Raw genomic sequence first — 23,195 nt, 5'->3', positions numbered from 1 at the left:
TGCCTTATTTTTTAGGCACCATTATGTATGCCCTATCAATACAAAAATAGTTTCCTACCATTCCACCACATCTCTCTCCTCCCTCCTTTTCATTTCCCTCCGATGACAATTCAAATATATTATTATTTTAATAATAAGGCACAATAATGGGGCATATTGTTGGAATTGATATATCAAAATGATGTCCTAAGTCACTAGAACACTATATTTTATTATATTTATAAGGCATTTGCTAAGACATTTTTGGACTTGCTCTTAATATGTGTCATGGACACACTAAAAAGACCCTATAATATAAGGACACCACTTGTAAGTTAAAAGATAAATAATAATACCATTCATAAAACCAATATCAGAGTGGTACAATTAATTTAATATTAACGAATTCTATTAATTTATCTAATTTTAACTTTTACATAGCAATTTATAGAATTTTTTATGCCCACTACTAAGAATCTGGTAGAATTAAGGAATACTTCACCCTTTCAAAATGTTAAAAATATACAGGCAGAACTCTCTGTTCAGGTGCCTGCCTAATCCATAAATAGTGTTTTGTTGACAAAGTAAAAGAAATAGTTTACCACAGAATAACAGATAATAATACCCATATACTAAAATACTGTGTGTTGGAATATAACAACGAGTGTCAAACACAGAAAGTGAAGACAGCTGGCGTCTCACCATTGGTGTATATTATACATGAAGAGTCTAACAACAGCCAATTCGATGCTTATATAAGTCCGAAAATTTTTACATGGTGACCCATGAAAATAGATCGAACATATCTTTCTCCCAACATCTTTGTCCTGTTCTCCTCTGTTTTCATCTTCACACACTATTACACACACACACATTTCAGATCTCTTTTTCTGCAAGAGTCATTTGGCAATCTCCAAATCTTGAACGAAGATGGGTGGTACCGGAATAGCGAGAACCATTATTGGAATTATCGGTAGTTTAACTGATTAGTTCGTTCTCGCATTTTGAATAATTCGACACCCGTTTTTTCTGATGATTTTGATTCTTATTTGCGTGCAGGAAATGTCATTTCTGCTTGCCTCTTTCTATCACCTATGTAACTAACTAGAACATGTCATGAGAATTCATGCATGATATTTATTTTTTTGAATAATTAGGCTTATACGTCTTATAAATCTGTTCTCGAGAATCGAACTTATGACAGTGAAAACATATATAGGTCTTTCTAGTGTGTGCCGGTAAGCACACGTGAAAAACTACTTTTTAGTTAGGTGAAGGACTTTGATTGCTGAGATATTTTGTGCATTCAGGGAGCTATCATAATTAATAAGAGAAGATGAGAAGCAATAGAAATTCACCATCGAAGTAGAAAGACATATATATGTTCTCACTGTCATAAATTCGATTCTCGAGAACAGATTTATAAGACGTATAAGCCTAATTGATAAAGCTAATAGAAATTGACGTACTACTCATGGTGCATCTGCAGACCAACAATCAGAAAAGTAGTCAAAGCCAAATCGGTGCAAGAATACAAACCAGATCCATATGTGGCGACAGTACTCAACTGCGCGATGTGGTCTTTCTATGGAATGCCATTCGTAAGTCCAGATGATATTCTGGTCCTCACAATCAATGGTGCTGGTCTTGTCCTCGAACTCGCCTATGTTGGCATCTTCATCCTTTACAGCAACTGGGGATTAAGGGTATCTATCTATCCATCTATCTATCGGGATATTTTCTGAAAATGTAATTTAATTGTTAATTATGGAGTCTTGCATTTTCGCAGAAAAAGATACTCATCGCTCTTCTGATAGAAACCATTTTCATGACTGTGGTGGTGCTCATTACCATACTAGCCATCCCCGACACCGATGGAAGATCCATGCTTGTCGGGATCGTGAGTATCATCTTCAACATTATTATGTACACGGCCCCCTTGACTGTCATGGTACGTCGACGTCTTCAATCAAGCACTTAATTAAATGTACTAAACATGGATTAAGAAAGATTAATAAATGAGCTTTGCATGCATGCAGCAACGTGTGATCAAGACGAAGAGTGTCAAGTACATGCCCCTCGCTCTGTCGGTTGCCAGTTTTTCGAATGCAGTGATCTGGACCATTTATGCATTGCTGAAATTCGATCCGTATCTTCTGGTAAGTTAAATAACTGCAAGCACAAATTTGATTTGGCAAGGAAAGAATTGGTTACAACATGTTAAATGTATGTGTTGCAGGTTCCCAATGCTTTAGGAGGGATTTCTGGAGCAGTTCAGCTTATTCTATACGCTTGGTTCTATAGGACAACTAACTGGGAAGAGGAATACGAAAGATCATCTGTTCAAATGTCTGAAAGCACCCCTTGATCCAAATTTGCATGCTTATCTATATGCATTAGATTATTCATTCTGTGTTGGAAATTTGCTGTACTATCTTGGTTCTTTTGGATATTGACATAATGAATCTGGATTTGTGTGCTCAACTTCGAAAAACTTAATCAAAAATTATCATAAATTCATGCAATCTTCTTCATAGGATGCTTTCCTTCTAATTAGAAATCAAATTACAATAACCAGGTGATATATCACATTAAGTTAACAATAATCGTGCGCTTTCCTTCTAATTAGAAATCAAATTACAATAACCAGGTGATATATCACATTAAGTTAACAATAATCGTGCGAGACATGGAAGTGTCGTTATATGCGTTGATGGATGTTACTAGTCTTATTATCATCCGATAAAATTTATTGTTATGTTAGGACGTTTGTTATTTTTTTTTTTTGACAATGCAGGCTTATATGCCTTACAAATTAGTATCTGTTCTAACAATCCCGGATGTCCCGGGACAACAGAGGATAAACCCACCACTGGGCTATACAATTATATTCATATAGGATTAATTCAAGTTGCAGTAAAACCATTAACTATTAAAGGTATTAATTCTAGTATATTATTATGCTTAAGAGATGCGAGATTTTTAAACTATGTTCCTAGTATATTAGGAATAATGGAATCTAGCCTTCATAATGGACCAATCCATTTTAATTGCTTTCCTGACTTTACTTTAAGTCTTAATGACCCCCATTTATTAAAAGCTTTAACTCTAAATATTAAAACTGCAGGAGAGATAACCCAAATGATTGAAGGGTCACAACCTTTAGCTTTAATATATAGAATCCATTATAAAACTATGAAAACAGATTTAAATATTCATTCTTTAAACAAAAGTCCTAAAGATAAAACTGTTTTAATTCAAGGAAGTACTAGTGAAGCCAATATTCAAGTTCCAAAAACAATCCTTTGGAAAGATATTAATCTCCCCAGTCAATGGATTTTAGAAAATGAAATACCCCAAAGACCAATAAATAATAATATAATGAATTTAGAAAATGTTAGACAATATTTAGATGGTACAGTTAGAATAAGTTTTGATAATCCAAATAGACCTCTAATCTTAGAAGAGTTAGTTGATTCATCAACAGCCTCCAGGAAAGATTCAGAACTATTAAGTAAACATAAACTTAGAGAAATAAGAACAAAAGGTATAATAAATGAAGGTCAAACAAGTTGTCCTTTTTATTCTACCAACAGTCAAGTAATAGAAGAAGATGAACAAAATTTATCTCCTACACATTCAGATTTTGAACCAAAACCAACTAATAACCAACTTCTTGTTATTAATAAAGAATTTACAGTTAATTGGGAAAATTTAAATGAAGATTTTAATTCAAAAAATAATAAAGAAAAAAGACACCAATTTAGGAATAACCACAATCATAACGATAGAGAAAAAATAGTTAATAAATGGAAAAAATTTATAATAAAAGAAAAAATAAATATTACATTTTATATATGGTATGAAAAATATTATGGTAAGTGTAATGTAATAACTAAAACCCAATGGAATAAAGAAGATAGATCAAAAGTAACTTCTAGCCATCCACCTGTAGAAAACATAATTATTCCAGTAAAAAATGATTTTGTTACTGCTTCCCCTTTTAAAATATCTAATGGGAATAATAGTGAAGAAAAGAAAATCATTGAACAAAATAATTATACTAATCAATGTTTAATAACCATAGGAAAACAGTTAGACAAAATTGAAGAAAAATTTGAAGATAAAACTTTAATCCAAAACCAAGAAATTAAACTAGAAAAACCTCTATTAAATTTAACAAATAATAGATATGGTAAGGGATTACCCAACAAGGACCAAGAACTGGTAAAATCTATTGATAGGTTAATTAAAAAATTAGATAAACCAGAAACTAAAACCGTAGCTGTTTTAGGAAGAAATGAAGATAGTAGTGATAGTGATGAGTCCATTATCAGTAACATTGAAAATCAATTTAAAAAATTAAGTTTTAAAAATCCTAATCCAACTAGTTTAACAAAAAATTGGTACTCTAGACCAACTCCCCCAGATCTACAGTTTGAAGAAAGAAATTTAGATAATCAATTTTCTGTTTCCTCTAGTCAAACTTACGAATGGAATATAGATGGTCTTAGCGAACACGAATTATTAATAAAACTAAATCACATGTCCATGGTAGCTAACAGTTATTTGACATCTTTTAATAACCTAGGACAACCAGAAATAGTAGCAATCCTAGCCGGAGGATTTACTGGAACTATTAGAGCATGGTGGGATAAGCATCTTACTACAGAAACTAGAGATAGCATTATGTATGCTATTCAGAAAGATGATGAAGGGAATCCTATATTCGACATAGATATAGGAATGGGACCACCTGATGGAATAAATACATTAATATACACTATAATAAAACATTTTATAGGAACACCTAGTAATATCACAGAAAGAATTCATGATCAGCTAAGTAATTTAACTTGTCCTACTTTAAGTGATTTTAGATGGTATAAAGATGTTTTTACCTCAAGAGTAATGATGAGAGATGACAGTAATAATTCTTTCTGGAAAGAAAAATTTGTTAATGGATTACCAAATCTTTTTGCACACAAAATTAGAGAAGAATTAAGTAAAAACTTAGGATTCATTGACTATGATAATTTAACATATGGTGATATAATAAGTCAAATTCAAAAGACAGGATTAAAAATGTGCATTGATTCTAAGATCAATAAACAAATTAATAAAGATAAGGATAAAGCTAAATATGAGTTAGGAACCTTTTGTGAACAATATGGCTTACCACCAATAGCACCTTCTAGAAAAACTAAGCACCATATTAAAACAAGAAGTCATAAAAGAAATAATCTAGAGTATTATAAAAAACCAAAAACTTTTAAGAAAAGAAACTTTAAGAGTCATCCTAAACTTAATAAAAAATTTGACAAAAGTAAAGTAGTATGTCATGGTTGTGGTAAACTTGGTCATTATAAAAATGAATGTAGAGTTAAAGAAAAACTTAACCAATTAAATATATCAGATGAGAACACTGATATAATTTTAAATTTAATGCGAATTGAGAATAATTATAGTTCTGATAATTATTCTGGAATACCTTCCCACAACACTAGTGATACTGATGATAATAGTAATAGTGAACCAAATATAACCATAGGATGTAAAGATAATTGCAATAAAGATTGTTGTAATAAAACAGTAAATGTTTTAACAAAAAATAAAACATTAAATGTTTTAACTAAAGAAGAAGAAGAACAAAGTTTATTAATTGAGTTAATTAGTAAAATAACAGATCCTGAACTAAAGACTCAATACATAAATAAACTCAAAATATTATTAACAGATAATAAAGAGTTTAAAGATAATAAAAAATTAGAAAAACCAATGGTTAGTCTTAATAAAACTCTTGAAAGATTTAAAAGTCCTATTAAAGAAGTTACTTTAGCCAATTTAAATCAAGAAGTTAATAATATAAAGAAAGAAATATTTAATTTAAAACAAGAAATTCCTAAATTAAGACAGGAAATTGAAGATATTAAACCAAATTTAAGGATCCATGATTCTTCTTCAGAAGAAGAAAGAGAGGAAACTTCTAAAAATTATACAGAAAACAATCTAGTAAGCCTAGGAAATTCTTTAAAAAGATTAAAGGATATCACTATCCAAAAATGGTATATCAATGTTAAATTAGTTATTAATAAATCATTCACCATAGAACTCCCAGCTTTAATTGATTCTGGTGTTGATTTAAATTGTATCCAAGAAGGGTTAATCCCAACTAGTTATTATGAAAAAGGGAAAATAGATTTTTTTGCCATCCAACTTATTATTTGTTTAGAAACCTACCACTGAACTATAATTTTTTTCTTTTTTGTCACTAATGTTAGGTTCGGATTTTTTTTTGTCACTAACGTTAGGTTCGGATTTGATTATTAAAACTATGTTATTTTTTTTAGTATTATTAAAATATAGTGTTAGTCTGCAATATAATGGCGATCTGATATGTGTCTATATCTTTATGTTGTGTCCGAGGTAGTTTACCTTGGAGGACGAGAGTGGACACCCATTTTGAGACCCAAAAAATTTAAAAAATTATTTTATTTTATTTTTTCTGAATAAAATTTAATATTGGTTTTTTTTCCTTAAAAAAACGTTGGATTTTTTCTTGTCACTAACGTTATGTTTTAATTTGATTATTAACAATATGTCATTTTTTTAGCATTATAAAAATATAGTGGTAGTCTGCAATATTAAGGTGATATGATATGTGTCTATAACATTATATACAGTCATCTATGTGTCCATTAGCTAGTTTACCTTGAAGTATGAGAGTTTAACAGGTATTTTAAAAACCTAAAAAATTTAGTTTTATAAATTATTTTAAGACTCCACAAATATATGGTATCACTTGAATTTATAGTTCTTTACCACTACTTGTCACGTATTTTAAGGTTCCTTTTTATAAATATAGTTCTATAAATTAATTTTGAGATTTCCTTTCTGAGTAAAAAAATCCGTACTCTCGTCCTCTAAGATAAACTACCTAGGACACATTTAGGGCATTTCCCAAAATGCCCCTTCAAAAGTTAACGATAACGGCAGAAGATAACGGAAAGGGTGCAAAGTATCTACGGGTTAAAAGTAAGGGGCTGCATAGTGTTTATTCCAAAACTATTAGGTGCAATGTGCAACATGCTGAAATTAAAGGGATGTCAAATGCAATTAACTCTTAAAAGAATAACATAGTGTTAATAATCAAATCCGAACCTAACGTTAGTGACAAAAAAAAAATATGAACCTAATATTAGTGGCAAAAAAGAAAAAAATTATAGTTCAGTGGTAGGTTTCTAAACAAATAATAAGTTGGGTGGCAAAAAAATCTATTTTCCCTATGAAAAAACTAATGAAAGATTAAGCTCTGCTAATGGTAGTCAAATGGATATTAAATATAAATTATCTAAAGTTCATATTTGTCAAGACAACGTATGTTTCAAAACGTCCTTTGTTTTAATAAAAAATATGACTGATAAGTTGATTTTAGGATTACCATTTATATATTTATTATACCCATTTACAACCACTACTAAAGGACTAATAAGTAGTCATTTAGGACAAAAAGTAACGTTTAAATTTACTACTGAACCTAGAGAAAGAGATTTAAAAATTATTCAAGAACAATCAATTTCTAAAACCCTTAATATATTAAATAATAAAAGAAACCATTTAAAATATTTAAAAACTGAAATTAGATATAAGAGAATTGAAGAACAATTAAAAGATAATTATTTACAAAAGAAAATAAAAATCTTTAATGACATATTAATTAAAGAAGTATGTTCTGATGTTCCCCATGCTTTTTGGCATAGAAAAAAGCATGTTGTTAAAATTCCTTATGCTAAAGAATTTAAAGAACATTTAATACCAACTAAAGCTAGACCTATCCAGATGAGTCATGAACAGATGGAACTATGTAAACAAGAAATAAATGATTTATTAAAAAAAGGATTAATCACGAAAAGTAAAATATAGAAAAAAAGGTTACAATTATATTCATATAGGATTAATTCAAGTTGCAGTAAAACCATTAACTATTAAAGGTATTAATTCTAGTATATTATTATGCTTAAGAGATGCGAGATTTTTAAACTATGTTCCTAGTATATTAGGAATAATGGAATCTAGCCTTCATAATGGACCAATCCATTTTAATTGCTTTCCTGACTTTACTTTAAGTCTTAATGACCCCCATTTATTAAAAGCTTTAACTCTAAATATTAAAACTGCAGGAGAGATAACCCAAATGATTGAAGGGTCACAACCTTTAGCTTTAATATATAGAATCCATTATAAAACTATGAAAACAGATTTAAATATTCATTCTTTAAACAAAAGTCCTAAAGATAAAACTGTTTTAATTCAAGGAAGTACTAGTGAAGCCAATATTCAAGTTCCAAAAACAATCCTTTGGAAAGATATTAATCTCCCCAGTCAATGGATTTTAGAAAATGAAATACCCCAAAGACCAATAAATAATAATATAATGAATTTAGAAAATGTTAGACAATATTTAGATGGTACAGTTAGAATAAGTTTTGATAATCCAAATAGACCTCTAATCTTAGAAGAGTTAGTTGATTCATCAACAGCCTCCAGGAAAGATTCAGAACTATTAAGTAAACATAAACTTAGAGAAATAAGAACAAAAGGTATAATAAATGAAGGTCAAACAAGTTGTCCTTTTTATTCTACCAACAGTCAAGTAATAGAAGAAGATGAACAAAATTTATCTCCTACACATTCAGATTTTGAACCAAAACCAACTAATAACCAACTTCTTGTTATTAATAAAGAATTTACAGTTAATTGGGAAAATTTAAATGAAGATTTTAATTCAAAAAATAATAAAGAAAAAAGACACCAATTTAGGAATAACCACAATCATAACGATAGAGAAAAAATAGTTAATAAATGGAAAAAATTTATAATAAAAGAAAAAATAAATATTACATTTTATATATGGTATGAAAAATATTATGGTAAGTGTAATGTAATAACTAAAACCCAATGGAATAAAGAAGATAGATCAAAAGTAACTTCTAGCCATCCACCTGTAGAAAACATAATTATTCCAGTAAAAAATGATTTTGTTACTGCTTCCCCTTTTAAAATATCTAATGGGAATAATAGTGAAGAAAAGAAAATCATTGAACAAAATAATTATACTAATCAATGTTTAATAACCATAGGAAAACAGTTGGACAAAATTGAAGAAAAATTTGAAGATAAAACTTTAATCCAAAACCAAGAAATTAAACTAGAAAAACCTCTATTAAATTTAACAAATAATAGATATGGTAAGGGATTACCCAACAAGGACCAAGAACTGGTAAAATCTATTGATAGGTTAATTAAAAAATTAGATAAACCAGAAACTAAAACCGTAGCTGTTTTAGGAAGAAATGAAGATAGTAGTGATAGTGATGAGTCCATTATCAGTAACATTGAAAATCAATTTAAAAAATTAAGTTTTAAAAATCCTAATCCAACTAGTTTAACAAAAAATTGGTACTCTAGACCAACTCCCCCAGATCTACAGTTTGAAGAAAGAAATTTAGATAATCAATTTTCTGTTTCCTCTAGTCAAACTTACGAATGGAATATAGATGGTCTTAGCGAACACGAATTATTAATAAAACTAAATCACATGTCCATGGTAGCTAACAGTTATTTGACATCTTTTAATAACCTAGGACAACCAGAAATAGTAGCAATCCTAGCCGGAGGATTTACTGGAACTATTAGAGCATGGTGGGATAAGCATCTTACTACAGAAACTAGAGATAGCATTATGTATGCTATTCAGAAAGATGATGAAGGGAATCCTATATTCGACATAGATATAGGAATGGGACCACCTGATGGAATAAATACATTAATATACACTATAATAAAACATTTTATAGGAACACCTAGTAATATCACAGAAAGAATTCATGATCAGCTAAGTAATTTAACTTGTCCTACTTTAAGTGATTTTAGATGGTATAAAGATGTTTTTACCTCAAGAGTAATGATGAGAGATGACAGTAATAATTCTTTCTGGAAAGAAAAATTTGTTAATGGATTACCAAATCTTTTTGCACACAAAATTAGAGAAGAATTAAGTAAAAACTTAGGATTCATTGACTATGATAATTTAACATATGGTGATATAATAAGTCAAATTCAAAAGACAGGATTAAAAATGTGCATTGATTCTAAGATCAATAAACAAATTAATAAAGATAAGGATAAAGCTAAATATGAGTTAGGAACCTTTTGTGAACAATATGGCTTACCACCAATAGCACCTTCTAGAAAAACTAAGCACCATATTAAAACAAGAAGTCATAAAAGAAATAATCTAGAGTATTATAAAAAACCAAAAACTTTTAAGAAAAGAAACTTTAAGAGTCATCCTAAACTTAATAAAAAATTTGACAAAAGTAAAGTAGTATGTCATGGTTGTGGTAAACTTGGTCATTATAAAAATGAATGTAGAGTTAAAGAAAAACTTAACCAATTAAATATATCAGATGAGAACACTGATATAATTTTAAATTTAATGCGAATTGAGAATAATTATAGTTCTGATAATTATTCTGGAATACCTTCCCACAACACTAGTGATACTGATGATAATAGTAATAGTGAACCAAATATAACCATAGGATGTAAAGATAATTGCAATAAAGATTGTTGTAATAAAACAGTAAATGTTTTAACAAAAAATAAAACATTAAATGTTTTAACTAAAGAAGAAGAAGAACAAAGTTTATTAATTGAGTTAATTAGTAAAATAACAGATCCTGAACTAAAGACTCAATACATAAATAAACTCAAAATATTATTAACAGATAATAAAGAGTTTAAAGATAATAAAAAATTAGAAAAACCAATGGTTAGTCTTAATAAAACTCTTGAAAGATTTAAAAGTCCTATTAAAGAAGTTACTTTAGCCAATTTAAATCAAGAAGTTAATAATATAAAGAAAGAAATATTTAATTTAAAACAAGAAATTCCTAAATTAAGACAGGAAATTGAAGATATTAAACCAAATTTAAGGATCCATGATTCTTCTTCAGAAGAAGAAAGAGAGGAAACTTCTAAAAATTATACAGAAAACAATCTAGTAAGCCTAGGAAATTCTTTAAAAAGATTAAAGGATATCACTATCCAAAAATGGTATATCAATGTTAAATTAGTTATTAATAAATCATTCACCATAGAACTCCCAGCTTTAATTGATTCTGGTGTTGATTTAAATTGTATCCAAGAAGGGTTAATCCCAACTAGTTATTATGAAAAAACTAATGAAAGATTAAGCTCTGCTAATGGTAGTCAAATGGATATTAAATATAAATTATCTAAAGTTCATATTTGTCAAGACAACGTATGTTTCAAAACGTCCTTTGTTTTAATAAAAAATATGACTGATAAGTTGATTTTAGGATTACCATTTATATATTTATTATACCCATTTACAACCACTACTAAAGGACTAATAAGTAGTCATTTAGGACAAAAAGTAACGTTTAAATTTACTAATGAACCTAGAGAAAGAGATTTAAAAATTATTCAAGAACAATCAATTTCTAAAACCCTTAATATATTAAATAATAAAAGAAACCATTTAAAATATTTAAAAACTGAAATTAGATATAAGAGAATTGAAGAACAATTAAAAGATAATTATTTACAAAAGAAAATAAAAATCTTTAATGACATATTAATTAAAGAAGTATGTTCTGATGTTCCCCATGCTTTTTGGCATAGAAAAAAGCATGTTGTTAAAATTCCTTATGCTAAAGAATTTAAAGAACATTTAATACCAACTAAAGCTAGACCTATCCAGATGAGTCATGAACAGATGGAACTATGTAAACAAGAAATAAATGATTTATTAAAAAAAGGATTAATCACGAAAAGTAAGTCCCCTTGGTCTTGTGCAGCATTTTATGTTAACAAAAATGCTGAAAAAGAAAGAGGTGTCCCCAGATTAGTAATTAATTATAAGCCATTAAACAAAGTCATTGAATGGATTAGATATCCATTACCTATAAAGAAAGATTTAATTAATAGGTTAAGTCAAGCAGTAGTCTTTAGTAAATTTGATCTAAAAAGCGGATTTTGGCAAATTCAAATAGCTGAGGAAGATAGGTATAAAACAGCATTTACCACCCCTTTTGGTCATTTTGAATGGTGTGTTATGCCATTTGGTCTTAAGAATGCCCCTAGTGAGTTCCAAAATATTATGAATGATATTCTAAACCAGTTCAGCCATTTCACAATTGTTTATATTGATGATGTTCTTATTTATTCAAATTCAATTGAAGAACATTGGAAACATTTGAATTCTTTTTTCAAAACAATCAAAACCAATGGGTTAGTTCTTTCTCCCAGTAAATGCTCGCTATTCCAAACCAAAGTTAGATTTCTTGGTCATAATATTCAATATGGTCATATTAAACCCATTGACAGAGCTATTGAGTTTGCAGATAAATTCCCAGATGAAATTCTAGACAAAACCCAACTCCAAAGATTTTTAGGGTCTCTTAATTACATAGGAGAATTTTATAAAGATTTGAGGAAACAATGCAAACCCTTATTTGAACGTCTACAAAGTAACCCTTCCCCTTGGACTTCAATTCATACTTCTATAGTCCAAGATATTAAAAAATATGTTAAAACTTTACCCTGTCTTGGTATTTCAAATCCTCTAGCTTTCAAAATTGTTGAAACAGATGCCTCTGAAATTGGATTTGGAGGAATCCTCAAACAAAAATTAACTCCTACTTCCCGTGAACAAATTGTTTGTTTTCACTCAGGTGCTTGGAATATTACTCAGAAAAGTTATTCAACTATTAAAAAAGAGATTTTAAGTTTAGTTTTATGTATTAATAAATTCCAAAATGATATTTTAAATCAAAAATTCTTAGTAAGAATAGACTGTAAGTCAGCAAAATATATTTTAGAAAAAGATGTTGAAAATATAGCTTCTAAACAAATTTTTGCTAGATGGCAAGCTTTATTGAGTATTTTTGATTTTGATATTGAGTATATTAAAGGAAGTGAAAATTCTATCCCTGATTTCTTAACCAGAGAGTTTTTACAAACAGGAGAGTCAAAATGAGTGTTAGAGGTGGCAGTACTTCAAGAGGGAGAGGAAAATCTTCTCCAGTTAGTTATGCTAGTTCTATCAGAGGAGCGATTGTTCCCCATCCAGTAAACCCAGTCCAAGCCGTGGACATAGTAAACAGATACCAGGTTTTGGGCCAAATCCCTCGGCCTTTTAATTCAGTTTTAGCTAGTAAACCTCCAGCTTTTGACCCTTTTGGGCCTTCAAATGCTGCTAGTAAAATATCCCAAAAACCCATATTCAGTCAAAATAGTTCTACTTCAGACTACATTGTTAATTTTGAAGTAAACTTATTTTTTGTGGAACATTTCATGGAACCAAAAAATAATCCAGTAAAACTTGCTGCCCAGTTCTTTCCTAAGGGTTGGCATTTTATTCCATTTGCTCCATACAAGTCATTATCCTATTATAAAGACATTTTAATTCAAACTGATTCCATAGTAATCAAGCCCATTTTAGACAGAAAAGATGATACCAAAGTTTTGTATCATTCTCTGTATATTAAACAGATTATTTCTCAATCAGAATTTTGTGATCATCCTTCAGATCTTCATTTAATAGAAAATAACCATTTCTGTTATTATGACTACATTGAAGCATGGAGTAAAGTATTCTTATACCAGAATCAGACTTTTAGTCATTCCTGGTTTATCCAATTTGATCATAAATTCAAAAGTCAGATTCCTCTATGGTTTACCCTTTGGTGGTCTAGATTTGGCCCTTCAGATGCCATTATTCCAGATCAACTTAAAGCCCAAATAACCCATTTTAGTAAACAAAAAGTAAACCCTAAATCTGAAGGTATCCCAATATTGCTTCAATTTTGTAGCAAATATAAAATCCCTTGGATTTTAAAATGGCAATATAACCTGAAGACTCCAGTTCAGTCAACAATTGTTTCCACAATGCAGTCGGAAGCAATAATCAGTCAACATAGTCAAATTAGTCATGTCTCCAGAACATTTTTTATTAAATGGTGGGATAAGTTTGATGTAAATCGGATTGTTGGTCAAGTTCAGAAGGAATTCCCTCCAATTCAAATCAGTAAAGCTATCTCCAAAGAAAAGGAACATTGTAGTAGTCCTTCTGGTCCTTCAACATCTTTGGATTTTGATTCAGTCAGTAAATTATCTAATGATGAATTGAAATCCTTGATTCAAGTAATTAATGCGAGAGTAAGCAATATTGAAGAAGATGCCTCCGACAAAGAAGAGACAAGCTCCAGTCAAAATTCAATAAACAATAATGATCCATATAACAGCGAGTTATTTCAAGATTCACAAGATCCTTTTGATATATGATAATGCGGAAGAAGACAAACAGTGAAAAGGCAATTCTACTATTCATGAACAGTAAAAGTGATTTTTTTCACTATTCATTTCACCCGAATTTTACTTTTGTAATTTTACTTTTGTAAAAGTAATTTTCTATTTACTTTGTAATAATTCAATTCTGGACGCTTGTGTCCACAGTGATCTAGTTTTGATTATTTAAAGAGGTCTGAACTTCGGAAGAAGGCAGATTGTAATTTGGTAAGAGAGTTTTCATTTTTTTCGTTTTGTAAACACTTCTTTGCTGAAGCGTCTGAAGCGTCTGAAGAGAGAAACCAGTACAGAACTTACATTTGTATTTAGTTTGAACAATACATTTGTAAGAGTGAGAACCCAGTCAAGCAAGATATGCTCTGCTAATCTTGTAAGTAACTTCCAAATATATTGAAAAATATTTTAGTAAATATAAATCTTGTTAGTTATATCCGCCTTCATGGCTGGTTTTTGTTGAGATATGCTATTTATATTTTGCTTATTCTGTTTATATATCTATTTAGTTTATCTGATGCTCCCAGATTTAGTATTATTTACGATTTTTATTTTATACAACTATATTCAAGTAATTGATCTAATCAATAGTGATTTTGAGCCTTTTGATGATTCATTCGGATAATCTCTGATCGAAAACAACCCTATCATCTGCTTCCGCCTACCTTTGGTATCAGAGCCAGGTCTTGGTAAGAGAGTTTTCATTTTTTTCGTTTTGTAAACACTTCTTTGCTGAAGCGTCTGAAGCGTCTGAAGAGAGAAACCAGTACAGAACTTACATTTGTATTTAGTTTGAACAATACATTTGTAAGAGTGAGAACCCAGTCAAGCAAGATATGCTCTGCTAATCTTGTAAGTAACTTCCAAATATATTGAAAAATATTTTAGTAAATATAAATCTTGTTAGTTATATCCGCCTTCATGGCTGGTTTTTGTTGAGATATGCTATTTATATTTTGCTTATTCTGTTTATATATCTATTTAGTTTATCTGATGCTCCCAGATTTAGTATTATTTACGATTTTTATTTTATACAACTATATTCAAGTAATTGATCTAATCAATAGTGATTTTGAGCCTTTTGATGATTCATTCGGATAATCTCTGATCGAAAACAACCCTATCATCTGCTTCCGCCTACCTTTGGTATCAGAGCCTCATAGTGATTATTGTGCTTTTGTTGATCTAGTAATCTATCCAGTTAATTTGTTGAAATTCTCAGATCTATCTCATTATCCTTATAATCCAGTTTTTAGTCACCTATCTTGCTGTAGTCCACCTTGTTTGTCATAGCCAGGAGCCTTTGTAAGTCTCAAGAGAGTGAGCAGTTTAGGTAAGGGCATTTAAAACATAGGTATGAGCCTACTTAAGGTAAGAGGGTATGCATTTAAAAACTGAAATTAGAAAGATAATAAGTTCAGTCTAGATTTTAATGAATAAACTTTTTAGAACTAGTTCTTCAGTAAGCTCAAGGTCATCTATGTCTTCAATCCCTCCTATCCCAGATTTTATAAATCAGGAAGAACATAGTTATGAAAATATTAGTCAAGAATTAGGGAATTGGAATATTCCTAGTGTTAATCCAAAACAAATTTATGAGTCAACATTTACTGATAACTTTAAAACAAACTATAAAGATAAAATTGTTTTAATTCAAGGAAGTACTAGTGAAGCCAATATTCAAGTTCCAAAAACAATCCTTTGGAAAGATATTAATCTCCCCAGTCAATGGATTTTAGAAAATGAAATACCCCAAAGACCAATAAATAATAATATAATGAATTTAGAAAATGTTAGACAATATTTAGATGGTACAGTTAGAATAAGTTTTGATAATCCAAATAGACCTCTAATCTTAGAAGAGTTAGTTGATTCATCAACAGCCTCCAGGAAAGATTCAGAACTATTAAGTAAACATAAACTTAGAGAAATAAGAACAAAAGGTATAATAAATGAAGGTCAAACAAGTTGTCCTTTTTATTCTACCAACAGTCAAGTAATAGAAGAAGATGAACAAAATTTATCTCCTACACATTCAGATTTTGAACCAAAACCAACTAATAACCAACTTCTTGTTATTAATAAAGAATTTACAGTTAATTGGGAAAATTTAAATGAAGATTTTAATTCAAAAAATAATAAAGAAAAAAGACACCAATTTAGGAATAACCACAATCATAACGATAGAGAAAAAATAGTTAATAAATGGAAAAAATTTATAATAAAAGAAAAAATAAATATTACATTTTATATATGGTATGAAAAATATTATGGTAAGTGTAATGTAATAACTAAAACCCAATGGAATAAAGAAGATAGATCAAAAGTAACTTCTAGCCATCCACCTGTAGAAAACATAATTATTCCAGTAAAAAATGATTTTGTTACTGCTTCCCCTTTTAAAATATCTAATGGGAATAATAGTGAAGAAAAGAAGATCATTGAACAAAATAATTATACTAATCAATGTTTAATAACCATAGGAAAACAGTTAGACAAAATTGAAGAAAAATTTGAAGATAAAACTTTAATCCAAAACCAAGAAATTAAACTAGAAAAACCTCTATTAAATTTAACAAATAATAGATATGGTAAGGGATTACCCAACAAGGACCAAGAACTGGTAAAATCTATTGATAGGTTAATTAAAAAATTAGATAAACCAGAAACTAAAACCGTAGCTGTTTTAGGAAGAAATGAAGATAGTAGTGATAGTGATGAGTCCATTATCAGTAACATTGAAAATCAATTTAAAAAATTAAGTTTTAAAAATCCTAATCCAACTAGTTTAACAAAAAATTGGTACTCTAGACCAACTCCCCCAGATCTACAGTTTGAAGAAAGAAATTTAGATAATCAATTTTCTGTTTCCTCTAGTCAAACTTACGAATGGAATATAGATGGTCTTAGCGAACACGAATTATTAATAAAACTAAATCACATGTCCATGGTAGCTAACAGTTATTTGACATCTTTTAATAACCTAGGACAACCAGAAATAGTAGCAATCCTAGCCGGAGGATTTACTGGAACTATTAGAGCATGGTGGGATAAGCATCTTACTACAGAAACTAGAGATAGCATTATGTATGCTATTCAGAAAGATGATGAAGGGAATCCTATATTCGACATAGATATAGGAATGGGACCACCTGATGGAATAAATACATTAATATACACTATAATAAAACATTTTATAGGAACACCTAGTAATATCACAGAAAGAATTCATGATCAGCTAAGTAATTTAACTTGTCCTACTTTAAGTGATTTTAGATGGTATAAAGATGTTTTTACCTCAAGAGTAATGATGAGAGATGACAGTAATAATTCTTTCTGGAAAGAAAAATTTGTTAATGGATTACCAAATCTTTTTGCACACAAAATTAGAGAAGAATTAAGTAAAAACTTAGGATTCATTGACTATGATAATTTAACATATGGTGATATAATAAGTCAAATTCAAAAGACAGGATTAAAAATGTGCATTGATTCTAAGATCAATAAACAAATTAATAAAGATAAGGATAAAGCTAAATATGAGTTAGGAACCTTTTGTGAACAATATGGCTTACCACCAATAGCACCTTCTAGAAAAACTAAGCACCATATTAAAACAAGAAGTCATAAAAGAAATAATCTAGAGTATTATAAAAAACCAAAAACTTTTAAGAAAAGAAACTTTAAGAGTCATCCTAAACTTAATAAAAAATTTGACAAAAGTAAAGTAGTATGTCATGGTTGTGGTAAACTTGGTCATTATAAAAATGAATGTAGAGTTAAAGAAAAACTTAACCAATTAAATATATCAGATGAGAACACTGATATAATTTTAAATTTAATGCGAATTGAGAATAATTATAGTTCTGATAATTATTCTGGAATACCTTCCCACAACACTAGTGATACTGATGATAATAGTAATAGTGAACCAAATATAACCATAGGATGTAAAGATAATTGCAATAAAGATTGTTGTAATAAAACAGTAAATGTTTTAACAAAAAATAAAACATTAAATGTTTTAACTAAAGAAGAAGAAGAACAAAGTTTATTAATTGAGTTAATTAGTAAAATAACAGATCCTGAACTAAAGACTCAATACATAAATAAACTCAAAATATTATTAACAGATAATAAAGAGTTTAAAGATAATAAAAAATTAGAAAAACCAATGGTTAGTCTTAATAAAACTCTTGAAAGATTTAAAAGTCCTATTAAAGAAGTTACTTTAGCCAATTTAAATCAAGAAGTTAATAATATAAAGAAAGAAATATTTAATTTAAAACAAGAAATTCCTAAATTAAGACAGGAAATTGAAGATATTAAACCAAATTTAAGGATCCATGATTCTTCTTCAGAAGAAGAAAGAGAGGAAACTTCTAAAAATTATACAGAAAACAATCTAGTAAGCCTAGGAAATTCTTTAAAAAGATTAAAGGATATCACTATCCAAAAATGGTATATCAATGTTAAATTAGTTATTAATAAATCATTCACCATAGAACTCCCAGCTTTAATTGATTCTGGTGCTGATTTAAATTGTATCCAAGAAGGGTTAATCCCAACTAGTTATTATGAAAAAACTAATGAAAGATTAAGCTCTGCTAATGGTAGTCAAATGGATATTAAATATAAATTATCTAAAGTTCATATTTGTCAAGACAACGTATGTTTCAAAACGTCCTTTGTTTTAATAAAAAATATGACTGATAAGTTGATTTTAGGATTACCATTTATATATTTATTATACCCATTTACAACCACTACTAAAGGACTAATAAGTAGTCATTTAGGACAAAAAGTAACGTTTAAATTTACTACTGAACCTAGAGAAAGAGATTTAAAAATTATTCAAGAACAATCAATTTCTAAAACCCTTAATATATTAAATAATAAAAGAAACCATTTAAAATATTTAAAAACTGAAATTAGATATAAGAGAATTGAAGAACAATTAAAAGATAATTATTTACAAAAGAAAATAAAAATCTTTAATGACATATTAATTAAAGAAGTATGTTCTGATGTTCCCCATGCTTTTTGGCATAGAAAAAAGCATGTTGTTAAAATTCCTTATGCTAAAGAATTTAAAGAACATTTAATACCAACTAAAGCTAGACCTATCCAGATGAGTCATGAACAGATGGAACTATGTAAACAAGAAATAAATGATTTATTAAAAAAAGGATTAATCACGAAAAGTAAGTCCCCTTGGTCTTGTGCAGCATTTTATGTTAACAAAAATGCTGAAAAAGAAAGAGGTGTCCCCAGATTAGTAATTAATTATAAGCCATTAAACAAAGTCATTGAATGGATTAGATATCCATTACCTATAAAGAAAGATTTAATTAATAGGTTAAGTCAAGCAGTAGTCTTTAGTAAATTTGATCTAAAAAGCGGATTTTGGCAAATTCAAATAGCTGAGGAAGATAGGTATAAAACAGCATTTACCACCCCTTTTGGTCATTTTGAATGGTGTGTTATGCCATTTGGTCTTAAGAATGCCCCTAGTGAGTTCCAAAATATTATGAATGATATTCTAAACCAGTTCAGCCATTTCACAATTGTTTATATTGATGATGTTCTTATTTATTCAAATTCAATTGAAGAATATTGGAAACATTTGAATTCTTTTTTCAAAACAATCAAAACCAATGGGTTAGTTCTTTCTCCCAGTAAATGCTCGCTATTCCAAACCAAAGTTAGATTTCTTGGTCATAATATTCAATATGGTCATATTAAACCCATTGACAGAGCTATTGAGTTTGCAGATAAATTCCCAGATGAAATTCTAGACAAAACCCAACTCCAAAGATTTTTAGGGTCTCTTAATTACATAGGAGAATTTTATAAAGATTTGAGGAAACAATGCAAACCCTTATTTGAACGTCTACAAAGTAACCCTTCCCCTTGGACTTCAATTCATACTTCTATAGTCCAAGATATTAAAAAATATGTTAAAACTTTACCCTGTCTTGGTATTTCAAATCCTCTAGCTTTCAAAATTGTTGAAACAGATGCCTCTGAAATTGGATTTGGAGGAATCCTCAAACAAAAATTAACTCCTACTTCCCGTGAACAAATTGTTTGTTTTCACTCAGGTGCTTGGAATATTACTCAGAAAAGTTATTCAACTATTAAAAAAGAGATTTTAAGTTTAGTTTTATGTATTAATAAATTCCAAAATGATATTTTAAATCAAAAATTCTTAGTAAGAATAGACTGTAAGTCAGCAAAATATATTTTAGAAAAAGATGTTGAAAATATAGCTTCTAAACAAATTTTTGCTAGATGGCAAGCTTTATTGAGTATTTTTGATTTTGATATTGAGTATATTAAAGGAAGTGAAAATTCTATCCCTGATTTCTTAACCAGAGAGTTTTTACAAACAGGAGAGTCAAAATGAGTGTTAGAGGTGGCAGTACTTCAAGAGGGAGAGGAAAATCTTCTCCAGTTAGTTATGCTAGTTCTATCAGAGGAGCGATTGTTCCCCATCCAGTAAACCCAGTCCAAGCCGTGGACATAGTAAACAGATACCAGGTTTTGGGCCAAATCCCTCGGCCTTTTAATTCAGTTTTAGCTAGTAAACCTCCAGCTTTTGACCCTTTTGGGCCTTCAAATGCTGCTAGTAAAATATCCCAAAAACCCATATTCAGTCAAAATAGTTCTACTTCAGACTACATTGTTAATTTTGAAGTAAACTTATTTTTTGTGGAACATTTCATGGAACCAAAAAATAATCCAGTAAAACTTGCTGCCCAGTTCTTTCCTAAGGGTTGGCATTTTATTCCATTTGCTCCATACAAGTCATTATCCTATTATAAAGACATTTTAATTCAAACTGATTCCATAGTAATCAAGCCCATTTTAGACAGAAAAGATGATACCAAAGTTTTGTATCATTCTCTGTATATTAAACAGATTATTTCTCAATCAGAATTTTGTGATCATCCTTCAGATCTTCATTTAATAGAAAATAACCATTTCTGTTATTATGACTACATTGAAGCATGGAGTAAAGTATTCTTATACCAGAATCAGACTTTTAGTCATTCCTGGTTTATCCAATTTGATCATAAATTCAAAAGTCAGATTCCTCTATGGTTTACCCTTTGGTGGTCTAGATTTGGCCCTTCAGATGCCATTATTCCAGATCAACTTAAAGCCCAAATAACCCATTTTAGTAAACAAAAAGTAAACCCTAAATCTGAAGGTATCCCAATATTGCTTCAATTTTGTAGCAAATATAAAATCCCTTGGATTTTAAAATGGCAATATAACCTGAAGACTCCAGTTCAGTCAACAATTGTTTCCACAATGCAGTCGGAAGCAATAATCAGTCAACATAGTCAAATTAGTCATGTCTCCAGAACATTTTTTATTAAATGGTGGGATAAGTTTGATGTAAATCGGATTGTTGGTCAAGTTCAGAAGGAATTCCCTCCAATTCAAATCAGTAAAGCTATCTCCAAAGAAAAGGAACATTGTAGTAGTCCTTCTGGTCCTTCAACATCTTTGGATTTTGATTCAGTCAGTAAATTATCTAATGATGAATTGAAATCCTTGATTCAAGTAATTAATGCGAGAGTAAGCAATATTGAAGAAGATGCCTCCGACAAAGAAGAGACAAGCTCCAGTCAAAATTCAATAAACAATAATGATCCATATAACAGCGAGTTATTTCAAGATTCACAAGATCCTTTTGCTATATGATAATGCGGAAGAAGACAAACAGTGAAAAGGCAATTCATTTCACCCGAATTTTACTTTTGTAATTTTACTATATATATATATATATATATATATATATTTTAGTACCGCTAACTAGTGTTTAATCCTAATTTAGTGTTTCAATATTTTTAAAAATATTTCTTACCGATCCAACCGTATGGATGTTAACATATATACATTTTAGTGTTATAAACAAAGTTTAAAAAAAATTATAATTATTTGGTTAGCTATTTTAAGAGTCAACTAGCGGTTTGTCCTTATTTTTTTTCTGGCTCGGCTCGACTCGATTCGACTCGGCTCGGCTTGTATTTGTTCGCGAACAAGCTCGTGTTCGGCTCGTTAGTTAACGAGCCGAGCTTGAACACAATTTTTGTTCGATAAAAAAGCTCGGCCCGGCTCGGCTCGTCAGAAAAAAAATTAAAGCTCGGCTCGGTTCGGTCAAAACTCGGCTCGGCTCGGTTCGTGAACAGCCCTAGGTGCATACATGTCTCTTATTATTTAAGCAATGTACTAACTGTTAACGTGAGTTAGAAATATGTATCTACAAAACAGTTTTAATGGTGCTTTAAAATCATTTTCTAAAATAATAATATAAAATGTGGGTCATAGTGAGTTAGTACATTGGAAAATGTGAGAATTTCAATACTACTTTTTATATTTAGCTCGAATTTATCCACATTTTATATTTATTTTATGTAAATGAAATGGAAAAGTTAACTAAAAAAAGGAAGATTGGAGAAAAATTAATATTATATTCATAAATAAAAAATTAAAAGCTACTAGATGCTCTTTAAAATAGAGAGGAGAGAATAGACTATTAAATTGGAGCATTAATTCTTGAGTTGTTTTTTTAAATTTGGAGTTAAGAGCTTGTTTAAATAACTCATTGAAAATGCTCTTAAAATATACTCAATAAAAACACCAATGTTAAATTTGCTTATTTGAGAAATAATATACTCCCTCCGTCTCAGCCATTTGTTTATAGTATATGGTTTGAGTACGAAGATTAAGAAATATGTATAAATCAGTGTAAAAAAGAAAAAAAAAGTGGATAAAGTGGTGGGACACACTGATTAACGTATAAAAAGGAG

At 29.4% G+C, this 23,195-nt stretch overlaps 1 protein-coding gene across 1 annotated transcript; it reads left to right on the top strand.

Moving 5' to 3' along the window:
* Window positions 1-762: 762 nt before the first annotated feature.
* LOC108222383 (bidirectional sugar transporter SWEET5) lies at window positions 763-2,463 on the top strand. The gene is made up of 6 exons (XM_017396300.2): window positions 763-952; window positions 1,039-1,075; window positions 1,469-1,685; window positions 1,769-1,930; window positions 2,019-2,138; window positions 2,219-2,463. Exons 1-6 carry the CDS (start codon window positions 910-912, stop codon window positions 2,345-2,347), a joined length of 708 nt encoding a protein of 235 aa, XP_017251789.1. The 5' UTR covers window positions 763-909; the 3' UTR covers window positions 2,348-2,463.
* The last annotated feature ends 20,732 nt before the right edge of the window (window positions 2,464-23,195 follow it).

The sequence above is a fragment of the Daucus carota genome, chromosome 5, assembly GCF_001625215.2.
Source record: "Daucus carota subsp. sativus chromosome 5, DH1 v3.0, whole genome shotgun sequence".
Classification (NCBI taxonomy): Eukaryota; Viridiplantae; Streptophyta; class Magnoliopsida; order Apiales; family Apiaceae; genus Daucus; species Daucus carota.
Note: the sequence above shows the minus strand (reverse complement) of the source record. Positions and strands in the feature narration are given on the sequence as shown.